Below are 18534 nucleotides of genomic sequence, written 5' to 3' on the forward strand. Positions count from 1 at the left end.
GCTAGCAGTCTGTTATCAGTTTCCACTTTAGCTTGGTCCCTACTATCTAATACACTATCATGTACCCTGTAGGGTCACAATAATGGTGATGAGTGATGGTGGCTTTCACTAATTATCAAAAATGGGTGCCCACAGTCTTGGTTTAAAATATACATAAAATGGCTAAAATGTGGTCAGATGGAAAATTAGAATTAAAATGTCCTATTTACATGCTGAATAATATATTTGTATTTGAACTGACTCATTTCACTTTCTTTCTGTGTTTGCTCCAGGGAATTCTTATTAACAAACTATAGCATATGTTGGTGAGGAACCAGGAAATTAATATTATTTATATTTATGGCATACGTTAGTGAGGACTTATGAAGATAGTCTTTCTGTGCACATAGAAAAGTATGTTTTAAAGTCATCCTATATAATAAAGATATAATATGCAATTGGTCGTTACTCTGTGAAGCGTAATGACCAACCGAGTAACGATTGGATCACGGATCAGCAGGCGGGTGGGGCAGTGAGCTACACGCGGGCGGCGGAGAGCTACAGGAGGGGGCAGGGCTGTAAGCTATGAGGAGGGGTGAGGAGATGGAGGGAGCTATAGGAGGGTGGAGCAGCGGGCAGAGAGCTACTGGAAGGCGGCAGCGAGCTACTGGCGAACTACTGGTGCACGGATTCATGCCTAGGGCTACTAGTTATATAATAATACTGCATAATCTATGTAGATTCTTTCCATAGACACTGAGGATTAATTGCAACATGGAAGCAATATTAAATTATCCTTTTTTTTTTACTTCTAAGCCTATGAGTGTTGCCTGAATCATTCTTGGATAACAGTGTTCAAAAGAGGATGCTGTGATCATTAAAACTAATATAGTAGAAATCTAGTTCTATTTCAGAAGTAATGTGTTTTTCTCTTTCTCATTCTCACTTAAAATCTTTTAAAGTTTAAATATTCTAAATCAAAAGTCTTATTTTCCCTTACAGCACAGTGTCCTCCAGTATTAATGCCTTAGCAGCAGTAACTGTGGAAGATTTAGTCAAACCTAACTTCAGCTCGCTGTCCGAGAGATCTCTCTCTTGGATTTCTCAAGGAATGAGTAAGTTTCATTTTCACAGTTCCATTTTTTAGCTCTGGGAGTCAAATTTTAGAAATACTCTTCCCCATGGAAGATTCAGAGTAAGAACCTCTGAGTGTAAATATATGCATATATGTATGCCTATGACATATTTGCCATCAAGATTTGGGAGACACATCAAACAGTTCATTGTCAGGAACCCAAAGAACCATTTCCATGGGTTCTATTTGCCTTTCCTTTCCTATTTTCTTTCAAACCAAATGTGTTAAAATCTTAGCCAAAGGAGAAAAACCATTCAACCCTTTTCCTTTTCAACTTTAGACCAAAATTTTAAGAAATATCCTAGTTTGGAACCAATAGCCACACTTTTTCTATATTATCTAAGGAGCTGTCTAATTGTATGAACGAAGATAAAGAAACAGAGCATTGTGACTTTTGACCTGACTTGATTGTCTGTTCCATCTGCACACATAAATGGTCCTAGAGAGGGTCTATAAAATCATGCAAGGAATGCTCATGTTCTATTCTTAGATTATAGAACCTGAATTGGGGTTAAATATCAGCTTGAATGGAAAGGTTCCCAGATGACTCACATGTAATATCTGACTCAAAGAAATCTCCCTAGTGTACTTCATTCTTCATTTTGACATCTTGGGTATACATGTTTTAGAAATGAATGACTAACAGCTCTAGTTGGTTTGGCTTAGTAGAAAGAGTATCATCCTGCAGACTGAAGGGTCCCAGGTTCGATTCCAGTCAAGGGCACATGCCCGGGTTGCGGTCTTGATCCCCAGTAGGGGGGCGTGCAGGAGGCAGCCGATCAATGATTCTTTCTCATCATTGATGTTTATATTTCTCTTTCACTCTCCCTTCCTCTCTGAAATCAATAAAAATATATTAAAAGAAAAGAATAAATGATTAACAATTTAAAAAAAAGAATCTTTAATCTTAGCACAATAATGCTGATAGACTATCAAAGAACTTGTAAATAGCCTGTTTTGACCCATACTTCTATATATAATTGTCTTGACTAGAGCCTGTAGCAAGTACTTAATTTATATTCCCCATTGTCCCCTAAATGTAAATAGTATTTAATCCTGGAGCATAATTTCATAATGATACAGTGTTTCCTGAAGCGTACTTAAACTGGCTCATTGCAGGATTGTTGAAGCTGGGTGATTTAGTAGAACAAATAGAAGCTTTGGAAGCTAGATAAACCCCATGTTACTTCATTAATTTACTATTAGGCTTGAGCAAACTCAATAACCCATTTGAGCCTCTGTTTCTTTTTTTTAATATATAATTTTTATTGTTGACAATATTACAGATGTCCCCCATTTTCCCCCCCCTTTACCCCTTTCCATCCAGCCCCCCCTCCCCCAACCAGGCCTTCACCACACTATTGTTTCTTTATATGGGAAATAGGGAAAAATATTTACTATTAGGTTTAGAGATAATGCATATAAAATAAGAGGCACTAGCTGGTGCTCAAAGAAGAATACTGCTGATGATTAATAATGAGATTTATATTAAACTAGAGGCCCGGTGCATGAAATTCGTGCATGGGTAGGGTCCCTAGGCTTGGCCAGTGATCAGGGCCAATTGGGGCCTTCTGGCTGCCAGCCAGGACCTTCCTTCTCTCCACGCCGCCCCCCTGGTGGTCAACGCACATCATAGTGAGCAAACTCCTGAGGGGACATTTTGCATAGTAGTCTTTTATATATATAGATGATTATCTCAAGGTTTTACAGTAAGGACTTCATAGAGAAGAATATGGCAGATGATTGGACTGTGCTTTCATTAACTTTGAATACCAAAATCCACAATGGTGACTGTTCACGAGCTACCAAATGGAGAAGAACCAAGCTAATACTATTTACATTAGGATTCAGAGGCATAAAAATCATTGCAATAGGAGCTCTTTGCAATAAATTAATGTAAGGTTTTCCAGATTATTTGCCCAATATACTTAACAAGGGTGTGAAGTTTAGTGTAAGATAGAAATAACATAATATAAGAAATGCACTAATTGTATGATGCTCAAATTTCTCATTTATTTTTCTATATTTTGAATTTTATGTGTGGGAAATTATATTGACTAACATCAGGCGATTTTTGCTGAATGGAAGTCTTGAAAAAGAAAATTGGGGGGTGGGGTAAGTTTTCCTATAATTTAAATAGTAAAACTTGTACTTGGAGAAAATCTGGAAAATGCTGAAAGTCAAAAAAATCTGGCTACCAGTGGTGACTTGTGACTTTCTATAAACAAGTTTGGGGAGAAAATTTAGCCAAAGGGGGGCTATGATACTTATCTTGAAGCTGCCTTTTTTTGCTACCTTAACAGGAAAGGCTTGGGCCTGTGGGTGGAGATTACGAGAGGGCTTAAGGTCCTAAACCACCCCTCTGCGTGGATTGCCACTTCCCAGAAAAAATGAACACTGAAAGTCAGAAGACTCTCATTTCCGATGTTTATTACTCCCCTCCCCCACCATGTTGTACAGAGTGGAGTTGAATTTGTTCTATTTTTGGCAAACTGAAAACAAAGATCTGAGCCTTCCTTTACCAAAAAAAAAAAAAAAAAAAAAAAAAAAAAAAAATGTTGTGGAGGATTAGATTACTAATACAATAGTTCTTAGCTTTAAAATCCCTATCGTTAATTCTAGGGATTCTTTACTTATATAACCTAATGTTGTAATTAATCCTCGAACACAATGTCGGGATTTTCTTTCTTCCTTACACACTGCTGATTCTGTAGGAAAACACCCCTTTCCTTTTTTTTAGCTGGCTCTGTAGTATTCGGCCATTCTTCACCACAGTCAGATTTCCCACTTTGAATCAAAGGTGTGATGATTTATTCTGTTGAGAATTCTAATCCTCTGGGTCTGGATTTTACACTGGTATTGCCATCGTCCATCCAGGTGTGCTGTTTGGAGTCCTGTGTATTGGAATGGCTGCTTTGGCATCACTAATGGGAGCTTTGTTGCAGGTAAGAGCTGACTCCTCAAAGCTTTGACTCATAATCACTTTTTGTTTTTAATGCTGATGTGACCATCCTTCCAGAGTTCTCTTTTTATATATTTAACACATAGACATATCATGGAACAGAAGTGACCAAATTCTTAAAAATTTCTTAAATTAAACTTTCTATTTAAAAAAAAAATGTTTTTATTGATTTCAGAGAGGAAGGGAGAAGAAGAGAGATAAAAACATCAATGATGAGAGAGAATCTTCAATCAGCTGCCTCCTGAAGGCTGATGGGCCCTCACTGGGAATCAAACCATGACCTCCTGGTTCATAGGTCGACGCTCAACCACTGAACCATTCTGGCTGGGCTAAACTTTCTATTTTGAGAAAGTTGTGGGGATCATTGTAAATTATGAGATCATTGTAAATTTACATCTATAATAATAAAAGCGTAATATGCTACTTAGACCGGACAACCTGCCAGATGAAGCTGGGGCTGCGAGGGAAGCCTGGGTCCCGGGTCCAGACGGAAGCTGGTGCCGGCAGCCGGGGGAAGGAAGGCCTACTCTTGCATGAATTTCATGCATCAGGCCTCTAGTGTAATTATAAGAAGTAATCCAGAGATCTCATATACACGCTTTTACCTTCCTTCAAAGGTAACATCTTGCAAAACAGTACAACATCACAACCAGGATATTGACATTGGTACAGTCAAGAGATGGCACATTTCCATCACCACAGGGATCCCTCATATTGCACTTCTGTAGCCACTTCCACTTCCTCCTGCCCCTACTTCCTCCGTAACCCCTGGCAACCACTACTTTGTTTTTCGTTTTTGTAATTTTGCTATGTCAAGAATGTTACAGACATGAACCACATAATATGTGACCTTTTGAGATTGGCCTTGAGAGAAGCTGTGACCTGACGCCTTAGGATTGTATCATGAGTCCACATCCTCCTCAAACACATTCTTTGTCACGAGTATCCACAGCCCTGCCTAGTTCATAAGGGAGGCTTTTTCTCTGTGGACAAATTAGAGTGTCCCTGATGCTTCTTTTATGGTTCTGTCACTCTCAAAAACTAGCTATTTGATTATTGGGAACACAGATCTCTTAGAAGTTTCAGCTATTTGCATTTCTCCATTCCTCACATTGTAAAATTTTTTCACTATCACCAAAGCAAAGGTTGCAATTAGTCAATTAGATTTAAATCTCTTTCTAGATGATTTGATCAATCTACTTTTAAATGACCTTTTTCATTCTAGTTCCATACTTAGGGAACCAAAGATAGCATTGGTTTTATTTTGCCATCTGTGGTACTTATGTGCAACCTTGTTTTGAGAAGAATTTTGAGGCTATCAAAGTACAAAGGTGTGATGTAATTGATTATTAAGGTCTAGACAGTGGTCAGCAAACTCATTAGTCAACAGAGCCAAATAACAACAGTACAACGATTGAAATTTCTTTTGAGAGCCAAATTTTTAAAACTTAAACTATATAGGTAGGTACATTGTTATTAACTTAATTAGGGTACTCCTAAGCTGGCCTTTGCTAAAAACTCAAGGGGCCAAAGAACCGCATGTGGCTCGTGAGCCACAGTTTGCCGGCCACTGGTCTAGGAGAACAAGGTTGGGAGGAGTGATGTCACTGTTGACTTATGTATTCTTATGGGAGCTCCCATTGTCTTCTGGGTCTCCACCACCATTACCTTTTGCTTCCCTTATCAGGGTACCTGAAGGAGCATATGGGTACTTGAGACTAAGAAGCGTGATCTCTTTGCCAATGACAAGGCTGCCATGCTTTTGTGGAGGAGCCTGAATACCTTAAATCCTCATCCTGATGAAATTACTTTGAATCATTTTAACTCTGGATTTGAGATTTCTAATTGCTGGCCTTATTATTTTTGCAGGCAGCACTCAGCATAATTGGCATGATTGGTGGACCACTCCTGGGCTTGTTTAGTTTGGGCATTTTGGTTCCCTTTGCCAACTCAATTGTAAGTATAAATGAATATGTGTAAAGCTTTCTTTCCAAAATACATTAGCAGCTTTGCAACTTTTTCTCAGTTGTAAAGATGCTATCCATATTAGTGACTTGTCTCAATGACTTAGATCACTCATATCAACTTTGCTGGCTTGTACATTGAAGTTCTATCCACTGGATCCTGCATTTGTGAAGCTCCATGGAAGCTGCCAGAACAATATAGTGCAATTTCAAATATTTATACTATAACCAAGGGGCAACATTTCTTGTGCATTTATCTTTTTGCCCTTTTTGAAAATTAATAATTAGCAATTAAAGAAGGAGATTGACAGACTCAGATATGAGAGGTTTAAGGATGATAGAGTGGAGGATACCTGTGAATATCCAGAGGAGGATACCTCTGAATATACAGCAAAGAGGAGCACTGAAGTCTTCACCACGTTGGCCAGGAAGTTTCTACTCCTGATATTTAAAGCTGTAGCTCCAACAACATGGTTCTAGCCCCAAAGGGGTGATCATAATTGGGAATAATAACCAAAAAAGGGAGTAGGCCTGCTCTTCTACATTGATATATCAGTGCTTTGAAGAAGTAAATTTTGTTTGGAATAAATGAAATTGAAATTATGTATCTGAAAGTCAGGCAAAAGTCCACTGGTCCAGTCTTGCCAGAAGATGAAGTTCAGGAAAAACTGATCCTGTATATGGTTGTTTTAGACAAATGGAGAATAACCATAGAACTATGACTTTACATTTAGAATTCAATGTCCCTAATAATGTATTAGGAGTTAGTAAGGCAGATACTAATAAGGACTTTACTGCCACTATTATTAATTATTCTCAATGAAGTATTATATAAAAAGCTAGTTTGTTAGAAATTAATTTTTTAAAAATATATTTTGTTGATTTTTTACAGAGAGGAAGAGAGAGGGATAGAGAGTTAGAAACATCGATGAGAGAGAAACATTGATTAGCTGCCTCTTGCACACCCCCTACTGGGGATGTGCCCGCAACCAAGGTACATGCCCTTGACTGGAATCGAACCTGGGACCCTTGAGTCTGCAGACCGACGCTCTATCCACTGAGCCAAACTGGTTTCGGCTAGAAATTAATTTTAATGAAAGAGAGTGGTTTGTGTCTACCTTAGAATGTTAAAGCTTTGATTAGACTCTTTGCATTATGAAATGCATAGTGGTTTGTTGAGTATCTGAAATTTAAAAAAATTACTCTTTTGGTTTTTGACATTTCCACCATGAGTTGCCTCCAGAAAAGCTGTAGGTCCAACATGGTGTGTGTTTTTTAAAGAAAAATAAGATAGTAGTATCCTATATAATAAAAGGGTGATATGGAAATTGACTCTAGTGGCAGAATGACCAGAACGACCGCTTGACCAGTCACTGTGAGGTGCACTGACCACCTCTCGGTCCCTTCCTCTGGCCATCAAGCACCCATCACTTGATGGCGAACAGGGAACCGGGGTGGGGGGGGGGCGGGGGGCGGGGATGGCTGTGGGCAGCTGGAGAAGATGGCCCTGAACTCAGGCCCGCGCATGAATTTCATGCTCCGGGCCTCTAGTTTTTTATAAAACGGGGAAAGTTCTTCTTCTTTACTATATTCACATTTTTCACCAGCAGAATATCTACCCTCACCTTAGAATAGACTTCCTCCTTTCCTCCCTCTTTCTCTTCTTCCTTCTTTTGCTTCTCTTCCTCCCTTTGCTTCTCTTTCTCTCTCTTTTTCTCTTTCTTTCCCACCCTCTCATTCACTCATTTACTTATTATTTGTTCAATAAATATTTATGGGCTTAGATCTGTCCTGAGAGGAGAGAACACTGAATATTTCTGCCTACATGGGTTTTATAATTTTACTAGAGGCCTGGTGCATGAAATTTGTGCACGGGGGGGGGGTGTCCCCTCAGCCCAACCTGCACCCTCTCCAATCCGGGACCCCCCGGGGATGTACCTGGGATTGGGCCTAAACCGGCAGTCGGACATCCCTCTCACAATTCTGGACTGCTGGCTCCTAATTGCTCACCTGCCTGCCTGCCTGGTTGCCCCTAACTGCCAACCCTGCTAGCCTGATCACCCCTCACTTCCCCTGTGTGCCGGCCTGATCACTCCTAAACAGCACCCCCCTGCTGGCCTGGCCACCCTTAATGCCCCCCGCTGCTTGCCAGGTCTCCCCCAACTGCCCCTTCCCTGCCAGCCTGGTCACCCCAACTGCCCCCCCTGGTGGCCTGGTTGCTCCTCATGGCCCCCATGCTGGCCTGGTTGCCCCACACAGCCTGCTTGTTCAGTCATTTGGTCGTCACTCACTAACCCCCCTGCTGGCCTGGTCATAGGCAGCCATCTTGTGAGGGTGTGATGGTCAATTTGCATATTACCTCTTTATTATATAGGATTATATAGGATGTGTCCTTGGTCTAGTCATGTACAAAGCTGAGAGAAAGCAAGTCTGGCCTGTCAACAGCTGGCCAACCTATTTCAACTTCATATTATTTAAAATATATATTTATTGCCTGCTTACAGTATGTCTAGCACTGTGCTAAGTGCCAGGGCATCAAAAATAAAGAAACCTAATTCTGCTTTCTAGGGTTCACAACTTAATGAAAAGGCTTACAGTCCTTGTCCCCAAAATAAATCCTGTGATCTGGTCAGCAGCCTTCTCATTCTCCCATCAATGCACCATTGTTGTTTTTTCAAACCCTATGATTTTGAAAACATGATTTTGCTCATGTTTTCCCCCTTACTTCAAATATTCTCTCCTGTCCTCTGTGGAGCCTGAGGTAAGGCTGCCCTCTCTGATCATTATTCTTAAAGAAAGGGGGAAATTCCACCACAGAGGAAGGGGCTTCCAGGCTCTAGGTTTGTTTTTGTCCCCATCATTTGGAAGTAGGGCTTAAATCCCTCAAGGGCTGGCAGAACACCTGGGTTACTGATAAAAGGCAGGGGTGGAGGACCCAAGTCTCCCACGGATTGGGAGACCAAATGCCTTTGGAGAGGACATCTCCAATTATCTCTAGAAAGATTTGGCATGGTTGTATGCACCACTGCAGTCATTTCCCCCCTAATTACCTGGTAGCACAGTTGCAGTCATGCACAGTGTTAAGTGTAGGAATAAACTCTGTGTATGCTCTTTTCTTCACAGTCTGTGGCTCACATGGCATGCCATTTGTTCACAGATTAAATAAAACTAGAGTTGGCCTGGAGTCAGCTACGGCCCTGTTGTAGTAATTTGGATGTGAAGAGACAAGGTCAGAGCAGAGTGCTGGCCATAGAAACAGAGTGGTAGAAATGCAAGTATGAGACATACGAAAAAAAAAAAAAGGGGGCATGAATTGGTGATGGGCTAGATAGTTAGATACGAAGAAAGGGAATGTGGTTACAGCGTCCTCAGGGCTGAGGGATCATGAGCCTATGCGGCCCTTGACAAGAGGTAGGGATCTTTGGGGGGAACAGTTTTACGAGGAAGCTGGTAAATTTGCCTTAGACCATGTTGAGCTTAACCTTCTAATGTTAATTTCCATCTCGAAGCAAATGGAATTGTTTTTCTTTTAAAAACACTCTTGTTTTGCAGGGAGCACTTGTTGGTCTGATGGCTGGATTTGCTGCTTCTTTCTGGGTCGGAATTGGAGCTCAACTCTATCCCCCACTTCCCGAGAGAACCATGCCACTAAGCCTTGAAACCTATGGCTGTAACAACACACACAATGGGTCGAATTGGATGACAACCACAGCAATGCCATTTTCTACTAGTGCTTTTCAAGCACACAACGTTGAAAGGTATTGAATTAAGCTTTATAATGTGATAATTTTAAAAAATATATGTGACAGGTAGAGAACCCTAGTTACTTTTTGTCATGTCTGCAACAGTGATTTTTGCATAATTCTGAAAGGAGTAGAACTCATGGGGCTTTCTGGCTATAATATTTTGTTCAGAAATAGCAAAAAACAAACAACAACAAAAAAACACACACCACATTTTCTAGTTTCTGTAGAAACTTCTGCCTCACCTACAGATCCAGAGAAGACTTTAATAGTAACAACAACAACAAAAATTCCATTATAGGTAAATTCTATGAAATACCAGCTCTATTGGGATGAAAAATTGTCTTTGTCAGCTGAAAAACTTTTAATATGAAAAGCTCAATTATGAAAAAAAATATTACTTATACAGTCTTTGAAGTATAGCCTTTGCTGATTAAAAGCTATAATTATCTACATGTGTTGAAAGTTGCTATTTGTCCAGATCCAAAGTCTTTAGACCACTAGCAATGAACTGCATCTGAGTTCTTTGTGCTGGGGTTTTCAGCACGCAGTACACTTTTGAGCTTCTGGATACTGATGCTGTCCGATTTAATGCAATGATGTAGACCTGTTGGTAGATGAGTGTTTTATTATATAGTGGATGTGAGGGCAAGGCTTTCTTTAGTGGGTATACAGTTTACCCTTGAACAACACAAGTTTGAACTGTGCAGGTTCACTTATACACAGATCTTTTTTCAGTGAATGCATACAGTACTGTAAATGTATTTTCTCTTCCTTATGATTTTCTTAATAATATTCTATTTTTCTCTAACTTACTTTATTCTATAAAAACAGTATATAACATACAAAATATGTGTTCATTGACTGTTTATGCTATTGGTAAGGCTATTCGAGTTAAGTTTGGGGAGAGTCAAAAGTTATACACAGATTTTTGACTGAGCAGATGGCTGGAGCCCCAACCTCTGCGTTCTTGGAGGGTCAATTGTGTAAATGTCCGGCCTGAAAGCATAAAACTAAAGACATGTCCAAGGACTGGAAAAATGAGGCCACCTCCCTCAAAGTATTAACTGGGTTCCAGGTTACCTAGAATGAAAGCGTTACAGAATCATTCCCTTGGGGACAAGACATGGTATCTCTCTCTCAAAATGGAACACCGTTGAGAGAAGTCATGTGACCATGATTAGTGACTCATGTCCTAGAGGGATCTCAGCTATGAGCATGCTTGTCAGTGGGAGTTCAGGGCTGGAACTCCATAAGATAGAGACTCCAGGTAGTTTCAGAGCCTGGGGCATGTTTAGAGAGATTTGACTAGGTGGGCTGCTGTGCCAAGAGGGGTAAGGAAATGCAGGGAATGGTCTGGACAAGCATGAAAGCACTACTGAGGGGCGTGTTGGGATCTCATTAGAGAGAGTCAGTCGGGGAAAAAATATTAGTGAAAGGGTAAGGAGGTGGATGTGCAGGATGTTCTTTGTATTTACAATTTTGCTTATCATTTGTTCTGATTTTGTAAATATCTCTCTTAATTTAAGATTCTAAAAAAAATGTTTTTTTGGATTCCTGAAACAAATAAATTCACTGAGTTTTACTGTGTGCCTGGTACCATAATAATTGCTTTTATGTGTTAGCTTATTTATAAAATAACTCAGCTAATAAATAAGAAGTTTTGAGCATGAACTGTGCATTCAGCCCTGAGCTGGCTATTTATGTAATGTCCATAGAAAAATTTCCCCTCACATTCACTGTGGTTCCTGCCTTATAGGAAATTAAAATTTAGCTGGAGAGAGTGTGTTAATATACACAAAACAATTAATTCAGTAAACAAAATACATATAATGACTAGCACCTGTTAAATAGCTAATAAAAACCTGATAAATAATTGCTAAAAGAATGTATATAAACAGAGTTGGAGTGTGGATTAGCACAGAAACTTTAGAGATGTACCACTTGAAGCATACAGAGGTTGGCTCGAGAGAGAAGGTCTGGGATATTATTTTTGTCACAGAAAATGAGCAGAAGGAAAGTTGGACAAGAAAATAAATTATTATTCATCAGTTTATGTTGTTCATTAGATTCCACATATGAGTGAGATCATGTGACACTTATCTTTCTCTGACTGGCTTATTTCACTTAGCATAATGCTCTCCAGGTCCGTCCATGCTCATAGAAGCATCGAACAGACTGTCAAACCTCAGAGGGAAGGCAGGGGAAGGTGGTGTTTTGGGGGGGAAGAGATCAACCAATAAACTCCTATGCAAATATACATAACCTGCGGACACAGGTGGTGGGGAACTGGGGTAGGGGCCTAAGGCGGGGTGGGAGAGATCAATGGGAGAGAGAGGGGACATATGTAATACTTTCAACAACAAAGATTTAAAACACGAAAAAAAAGAGAGAAAATAAATGATTAAATAGTACGCTGAGATAAGTGGTATTCCTAGGCTGTCATGGGATCCAGGAGGCGGAAGGGCCTACCTATTCCTGGGTGGAGTCAAGGAAACCATCTTAGAGTGATATTACATGGGCAGGAGTTAATCAGGTGAACAAGGCTGGGCAGAAGGGACTAAAGGAAGGAGTGTATATGCAGAATGGAGAAACAACATAGGCAAAGGCATGAAGGACTAAAGCCACATGACATCTTAGGAAGTCATGCCTAGGTCAGCATCACTGGAGATGAAATAAGACACCCTTTGGTTGCCTAGCTACGGGGTTTCAGTTACCCAGATTCAGTTTTTTATTTTTTAAGTTCCTCATGGTGCCTCAGGCTGCTGGTGTTTACCCCTCGCTAGGATGCTTTCTTCAAGAACTCTTTGTTATTCAGATCTCAGTTCAAATGTCACTTCTCCACAAAGGCTTTGTCTGACCACATCTTAGAGTGTCCCTCCCTCTTTCCACCTGCTAATGTCACGTGACCTTGTTTTCTTTTCTTTATGGTGTTTTCCATCAGGGGAAATTATTATATTTATTAATTAGTTTCCTTGCTTATTGTATTTATCTCCCCATTAGAATGTAAGCTTTATGAGGGCAGAAACCTTATCTACCTTTTTAATGATAGACTTTCCAGTGACTAGAATAGTGCCCGAGACATCCATCATGGTTGAATGAATACACATGGACATTTAGTATAGGGTTAAAGTTAAGTCATACTTTTAATCCCTGAACCAATAAGATGAAATTGGGACAGCAGATTATGACATTAAAATCATTATTAAATATTATATTTTGACCTTGCCATGAGGGTTATTGACACTCTTAGTTGCCAGCAGCATTACATGAAATCTGACAGTTTTGCTTTTCTCTCTCTTAGGACTCCACTGATGGATAACTGGTATTCTTTATCGTATCTATACTTCAGCACCCTTGGAACTCTGGTAACATTATTCGTGGGAATACTTGTCAGTTTACCAACAGGTAACTATCTAAACATTAGTACTGTTGTACTTTTTACCTCGACATCAGTTTTTACTATATATGTTTTATTATTTATGTTATTTCACTATAGTCCTATTAACAGCTAGTTTGATTATTTGTTCCATTTTACATGGGGAATTTGAAAGTAGACGACTCATCTCTGTTTGAGTCTTTGTTCTGCTATTTGCTAGCTGCATGAACTTGGAGAAATCTATATAGCTACTCTGAGCCTTAGCTACCTTTTGTGTGAAATGCGAATAATAATAATAATAATAATAATAATAATAATAATAATAATTGACCTGCCTATCTCACAGGTTGCTTTCAGACAAAAATAAAATGCTTGAAAGAAATTATACATGGCTACCACAATGCTATGGGTTTTACATATATTGTTACAACAACCCTGTGTCATTATCCCATACTGACCTTTGTATAGTATAAAGGAGTACACACATGTAAGGAATAATGATTGTAATCTTTATATCTAATGGTATGTGAAGGCTATTTTTGGATGTGCATCAACTTTAAAAAGTGATTTTAAAAAATCAGATTGATAATACACATAGTATACACTGTTCTCTTGGATTGATATAGAACTGTTGTCCTGGAACTTCATTTGTCCTCACGCCATGAATTCCCTTGGTCTCCCTCCTGTGTTAGATTCCCTGCCATCTGCATCCCAGGACTCCTAATTATTGTTGACCCCCTTAATTAAATGGAGAAGATGGAAAAGAGAGGAGATTTTGGAAATGATGCATGCCTGAAAAAAGTGTCTTTAATTCTCCCTTATGCTTGACTGTTTGAGTGGAGAATCCTAGGTTGAAAAGAACTCTTGTTTCTGAGAGGATGTCTTAATTTCCGTCTAGCTTGCTATGTTTCTGTTGAGAATGCCAGTGCCATGCCACCTGCTGACCCTTTGCATGGGACCCACTTCACAATGACAACCCTAGGCCTTCAGTAAGGTCCTTTCAATCTGAAGACCCGTGTCCTTCAGTTCTAGGGCATTTTCCTTCATTATTACATTTGTAATTTCCTGCTATTTTCTGTTTCCTCTTTCTGGAAATTCTGTTTGTCAAATGTTTGAGTCTTGGACAGTTCTAATTTTCTTACCTTTTCTCTCCTATTTTCTGTCTCTGTGCTTATTAGGTCTACTACATGGGATATTTTTTTTCCAATTTTCCAATAATTCTCAAAGGAGCACTCTGATCCAGCCTTGAGAATAGTCTGTAAGGGAAGGAGGACAGGTAGGAGGCTATTGCAGTAATCCAGGTGAGCGATCACAGTGGCCCAGACCAGGGGAGTAGTGTGGAGTTGGTGGGAAGTGCCAGGCGCTCTCATTTCCTACGCTCCCTCACACATGTACATCCACAGCAATCAAACTAGGGGAAGGCACCGCCTTCTTTTTCAAATGTGAAATGACTAGTTAGAACTTCTACACTCTGTCCAAGCACGTGTGATGTCTTTGTTTGAAAAAGTAATGCTCTCTCCACGTGAACAGGCGTCCAGTGATAAAACACTTCAACTTCATGAATTTCATAAATGTCTTATTCCCACTCCACAGCAGCAATGAGCACCATGGAAAAAATCTAGAAACATAAAATTCTGGTGCTCCTTGGGAAATATTTTAAAATCTACTATGAGATACTAGGGATCTGTAAGAATCCAGACCAAACAGATTTGACTTAGTGTTTCAGTTTCACCTAACCATGTACTGTGCGTCATGAGTACGTTTCTTGATCAGAAAAGTAGGATAAATAATTCTATGAGTAGACTGTGCTTCTCAAACATTCATGGGCATAATGATCACTTTGGAAATTTAGTAAAAGTCAGAATTCAGGGGCCCCACCCCACAAGTTCTAATTGGGTCAGTCTGGGTTGGAGTCCAGGAATCTGCATTTTAAGTATTTCGCCCAGGTGACTTGAGAAGAGGTAGTTTGAAAACCACGCTTTGAGATACAAGGTTTTAAAAGCATTCTCTTTGATCCACAGATGAGGTAACAAACGAAAGTAAAATCTTAGAGTAGAGGAATTGGATCAAATACCAATCACCATATTGGTTTTTATTTAAATAATTTATTCAGCAATTCATAATTTCCTGCATTTCTTCACACACATCTATATTCACAGCCACCAAATTGGGGAAAGGCAAATTCACCATCTGAAGCAGAGGCAGATGATCTGATATTTTATTGGTAGGTCATAAAGGATGCTTTTAAACCAGTTTTCCTACCAGTACTGGGCCAGGTGAGGCGCTCTTTAGTTGAGGACCCGATGAGGCAGTTGGCTTGTACTTATCTTAAACTCCTACTGATCACAGTGAGAGCCTTACAGAAACCGAGACTGAGGCAAGGGACCTGGTGGGCTAGTCTCCAGCACTGTTTAAACGATTTCCTTTCTCCTTGTGTTGTATGAGTGTGGTGTAGAGTCGAATGTGCACAAGTTAAATGCTTGTATGATGGACTGGGTAATTATAGGTAGCCTTTTAACAGTGCAAATAATGTATATGTTTTTTCAGGAGGAAGAAAACAAAACTTAGACCGAAAATTTCTATTAACTAAAGAGGACATTTTATTCAATTTTAACAATTTTAAGAAGGTAAGTTGGCTTTCTTTTTCCTCCAATTAGTATGACTGTTTTTATCACCTGGAGAGACTCCTAGTTGGTCTTTACACCCTTCTGAACTCTGATGACAAGGAAGATATTTGCCCTATTTCATGATCTGTTTTTGTTAATGTCTCCCTCAGACTAAAAATCTGATTTAGAAAAAGAAAAGGCGTAGTGACAATTATTTAGAATTGAATGAATGAACAGTTTCTTTCCTCTAATCACCACGTTAACATTTTATTTTAGAAGGAGCAGGTTTTAAGCTACAAATCTCATCCAGTAGAAGAAGGTGGAACCGATAATCCTGCTTTCAACCACATCGAAATGAACTTCACAGACCCAAGTGGCAGGACCAGTGGGACTCACTTGTGAAGCAGCTGTGATACTCGATGATCGTACACAGTGGCCCAGTTTTATATGTTTTCTAAGACAATTCGATCATATATATATATATATATATATATATATATATATATATATATATATATTTTGTCCATCATGAGTGTTTTGGGGGAAACCTTTGGGGGATAAAATGTTGTTAAAGCAAAGTCCTGACTTTCCTCACTTACACTTAATCATCGATGCCCCTGTGGAGTTCAGTTTCAGCATCAACATTTCCCTCAGTTTTTTATTTCCATGAAGCTATAGTTATGAAAGCTATGCCTCCCTATGTGCCAAAAGGCTAACACACACACACACACACACACACACACACACACACACACACACACACATAATGATAAAAAGCATATTCTTAAATTCAGGCATTATTAAAAGTATTTCCCATGCTTTTGGTGCTAGCATATACGTTTTGGGGGGTTTCCAAAATCATAACCAATATTGAAAAGAGCTTTTCTCCCTCCTACTACATACTGTATTCTTAGGGAACAATGAAGTAATAGGTCTGTGTTGTGTCTATCTTTGCTTCTCATTGACCCCTATCAGCCCAGGGCACATATTAGCCTTGGAACCAATTCTGGCTCAGGAAGGTGGAAATCAAGAAGCATGCTGTTTGGGACAGAACATGGGGCCAATGATAAGGTCTTCTTGGCGCTGTGCTTCTATTCTTACGCCTTCATGCTTGTTAGCTAGAGTTCCTGGCCACTGGCTGCTTGTGTTGTCTTAGACTCTGGTTCTTAGCTGCATTGCTGGTATCTCACCCGTCAACTTTGATTTTATTGTGCACTTTACCTTTGATTGCCTTCCTAGTTTCCTGTTTACTCTGTTGTCTTGAGACACCTCATGTGAATCATGCTGACCCATGTCCAGGTTCACTAAGGCCCAGCCTATGAATTATAAGCACACATGAACCTGCTACTGACTGAAGTACCTTCAACATAGGTACTCATGGATTTGGTGATCCAAGGACATGTACATGATTAAAAATGGTTAAGTTCATGGAGTTAGATGATTACATTGAATGTATTAAGTTGAATTTTTGAGTGTCAATTACTTTGTAATTAATTAAATTTAATGATACATAGGCTTAGAGATCTTGAATTCTAATACATTCACCCTGTTAAAGAGCTAAATTACATAGGCAAACACTACTGTTGTTCTCTAATGTTCAGAAATTATTAAATATATGCTTTGTTCTGTTTTCACATTTCAAATAGCAGTTTCAAAGTTTATTTTGCAACCTTTCTAGCTAAGAGTTTGATAAGGTTTTCATCAATAATTTTTATTTCCTGCAGTACCCACATTAGATATGGTTTAGAATTGTGTTTACTTTTAGCTTTGCAATATTTGAAAATTTCAGAAATATTTAAGTACATTAAAATATTATATAATTAAATACTTTTTTGCTTATTTTCTGATATTAAGAGAAGATTACTCTGTACATTTATGGTTGCCAATTGAAAACATTAAGAAATAAAAAAAAGTAAGAAGTAGCTTTTATCTAAAACAGATTTATATAACATTTAAAATATATCCAATTTTTTATATGTGTATAGGTGTTATTTTAATCAATATATTTGTAAGCATACATTGAATTTTGTAAATCTGTAAGTTTTAATGATCAGAAACACATAATAATATTTGTTTTATAGGCAAGTGATTTGAATTATTGTTATTTATTTAATAATCCTAAATTCACATGTGTGTAGAATTCTTCAATTTTAGAAATCAAAATCAGGTTAAGCTTTTTCTTTTATCTGGCTACCATGGGTTTTGCAATGTAGTCTTAGTGAGAGATAAGGTAGTTCCATTCTCGTCCACTTTCTTTTACTGGAGTATATCTTTGTGATATTAGGAACTGTTGCTCTTTTACTTTCATAAATACATGAGTGTCAGATATAATTCTTAAATCAAAGTTATGTTATTATTATTAAAAAGTATTTATCTTATCTAAATCTTTGTACAAAATCAAAGAGTTAAATGTTACTATAGTATAATATAAATTAAGTAATCTAATATTTTTAATTATTTTTTAAAATTTATTTTTATTGTTGAAAGTATTATAGATTTCCCCCTAAATCCGCCCCCCCCCCCCCCCCCCCCGCCATTGACCGCCTGCACCCTGCCTCCCCCACCTCCTCCAGGCCTTCACCACACTATTGTCTGCGTGTCCATGGGCTATGCATATATGCATATAAATTCCCTGGTTAATCTCTTTCCACTCTCTCCCCCCTACCCCCCCACACACACCCTCTCATTCCCTCTGAGATTCATCAGTCATCACAACAATCCTAATGTGAGGGGAAAGCCCACACAAGTTATCTATTTTTGTTTTGC

The 18534-nt window shown here is 38.9% G+C and overlaps 1 protein-coding gene across 1 annotated transcript in view; it reads left to right on the top strand.

Annotated features, from left to right (window-relative positions):
• The window catches only part of SLC5A8 (solute carrier family 5 member 8), a 40352-nt gene extending 24149 nt beyond the window's left edge, over window positions 1–16203 (top strand). Inside the window, exons 9-15 of the mRNA XM_079775724.1 lie at window positions 982–1094; window positions 3992–4059; window positions 5946–6032; window positions 9593–9798; window positions 13088–13191; window positions 15710–15789; window positions 16045–16203. Coding sequence (XP_079631850.1) covers window positions 982–1094; window positions 3992–4059; window positions 5946–6032; window positions 9593–9798; window positions 13088–13191; window positions 15710–15789; window positions 16045–16170 — 784 coding nt within the window. The 3' untranslated portion in view covers window positions 16171–16203. The remainder of the gene's footprint in view (window positions 1–981; window positions 1095–3991; window positions 4060–5945; window positions 6033–9592; window positions 9799–13087; window positions 13192–15709; window positions 15790–16044) is intronic.
• Window positions 16204–18534: the final 2331 nt, after the last annotated feature.

Source organism: Cnephaeus nilssonii (assembly GCF_951640355.1).
Source record: "Cnephaeus nilssonii genome assembly, chromosome: 6".
Taxonomy (NCBI): Eukaryota; Metazoa; Chordata; class Mammalia; order Chiroptera; family Vespertilionidae; genus Cnephaeus; species Cnephaeus nilssonii.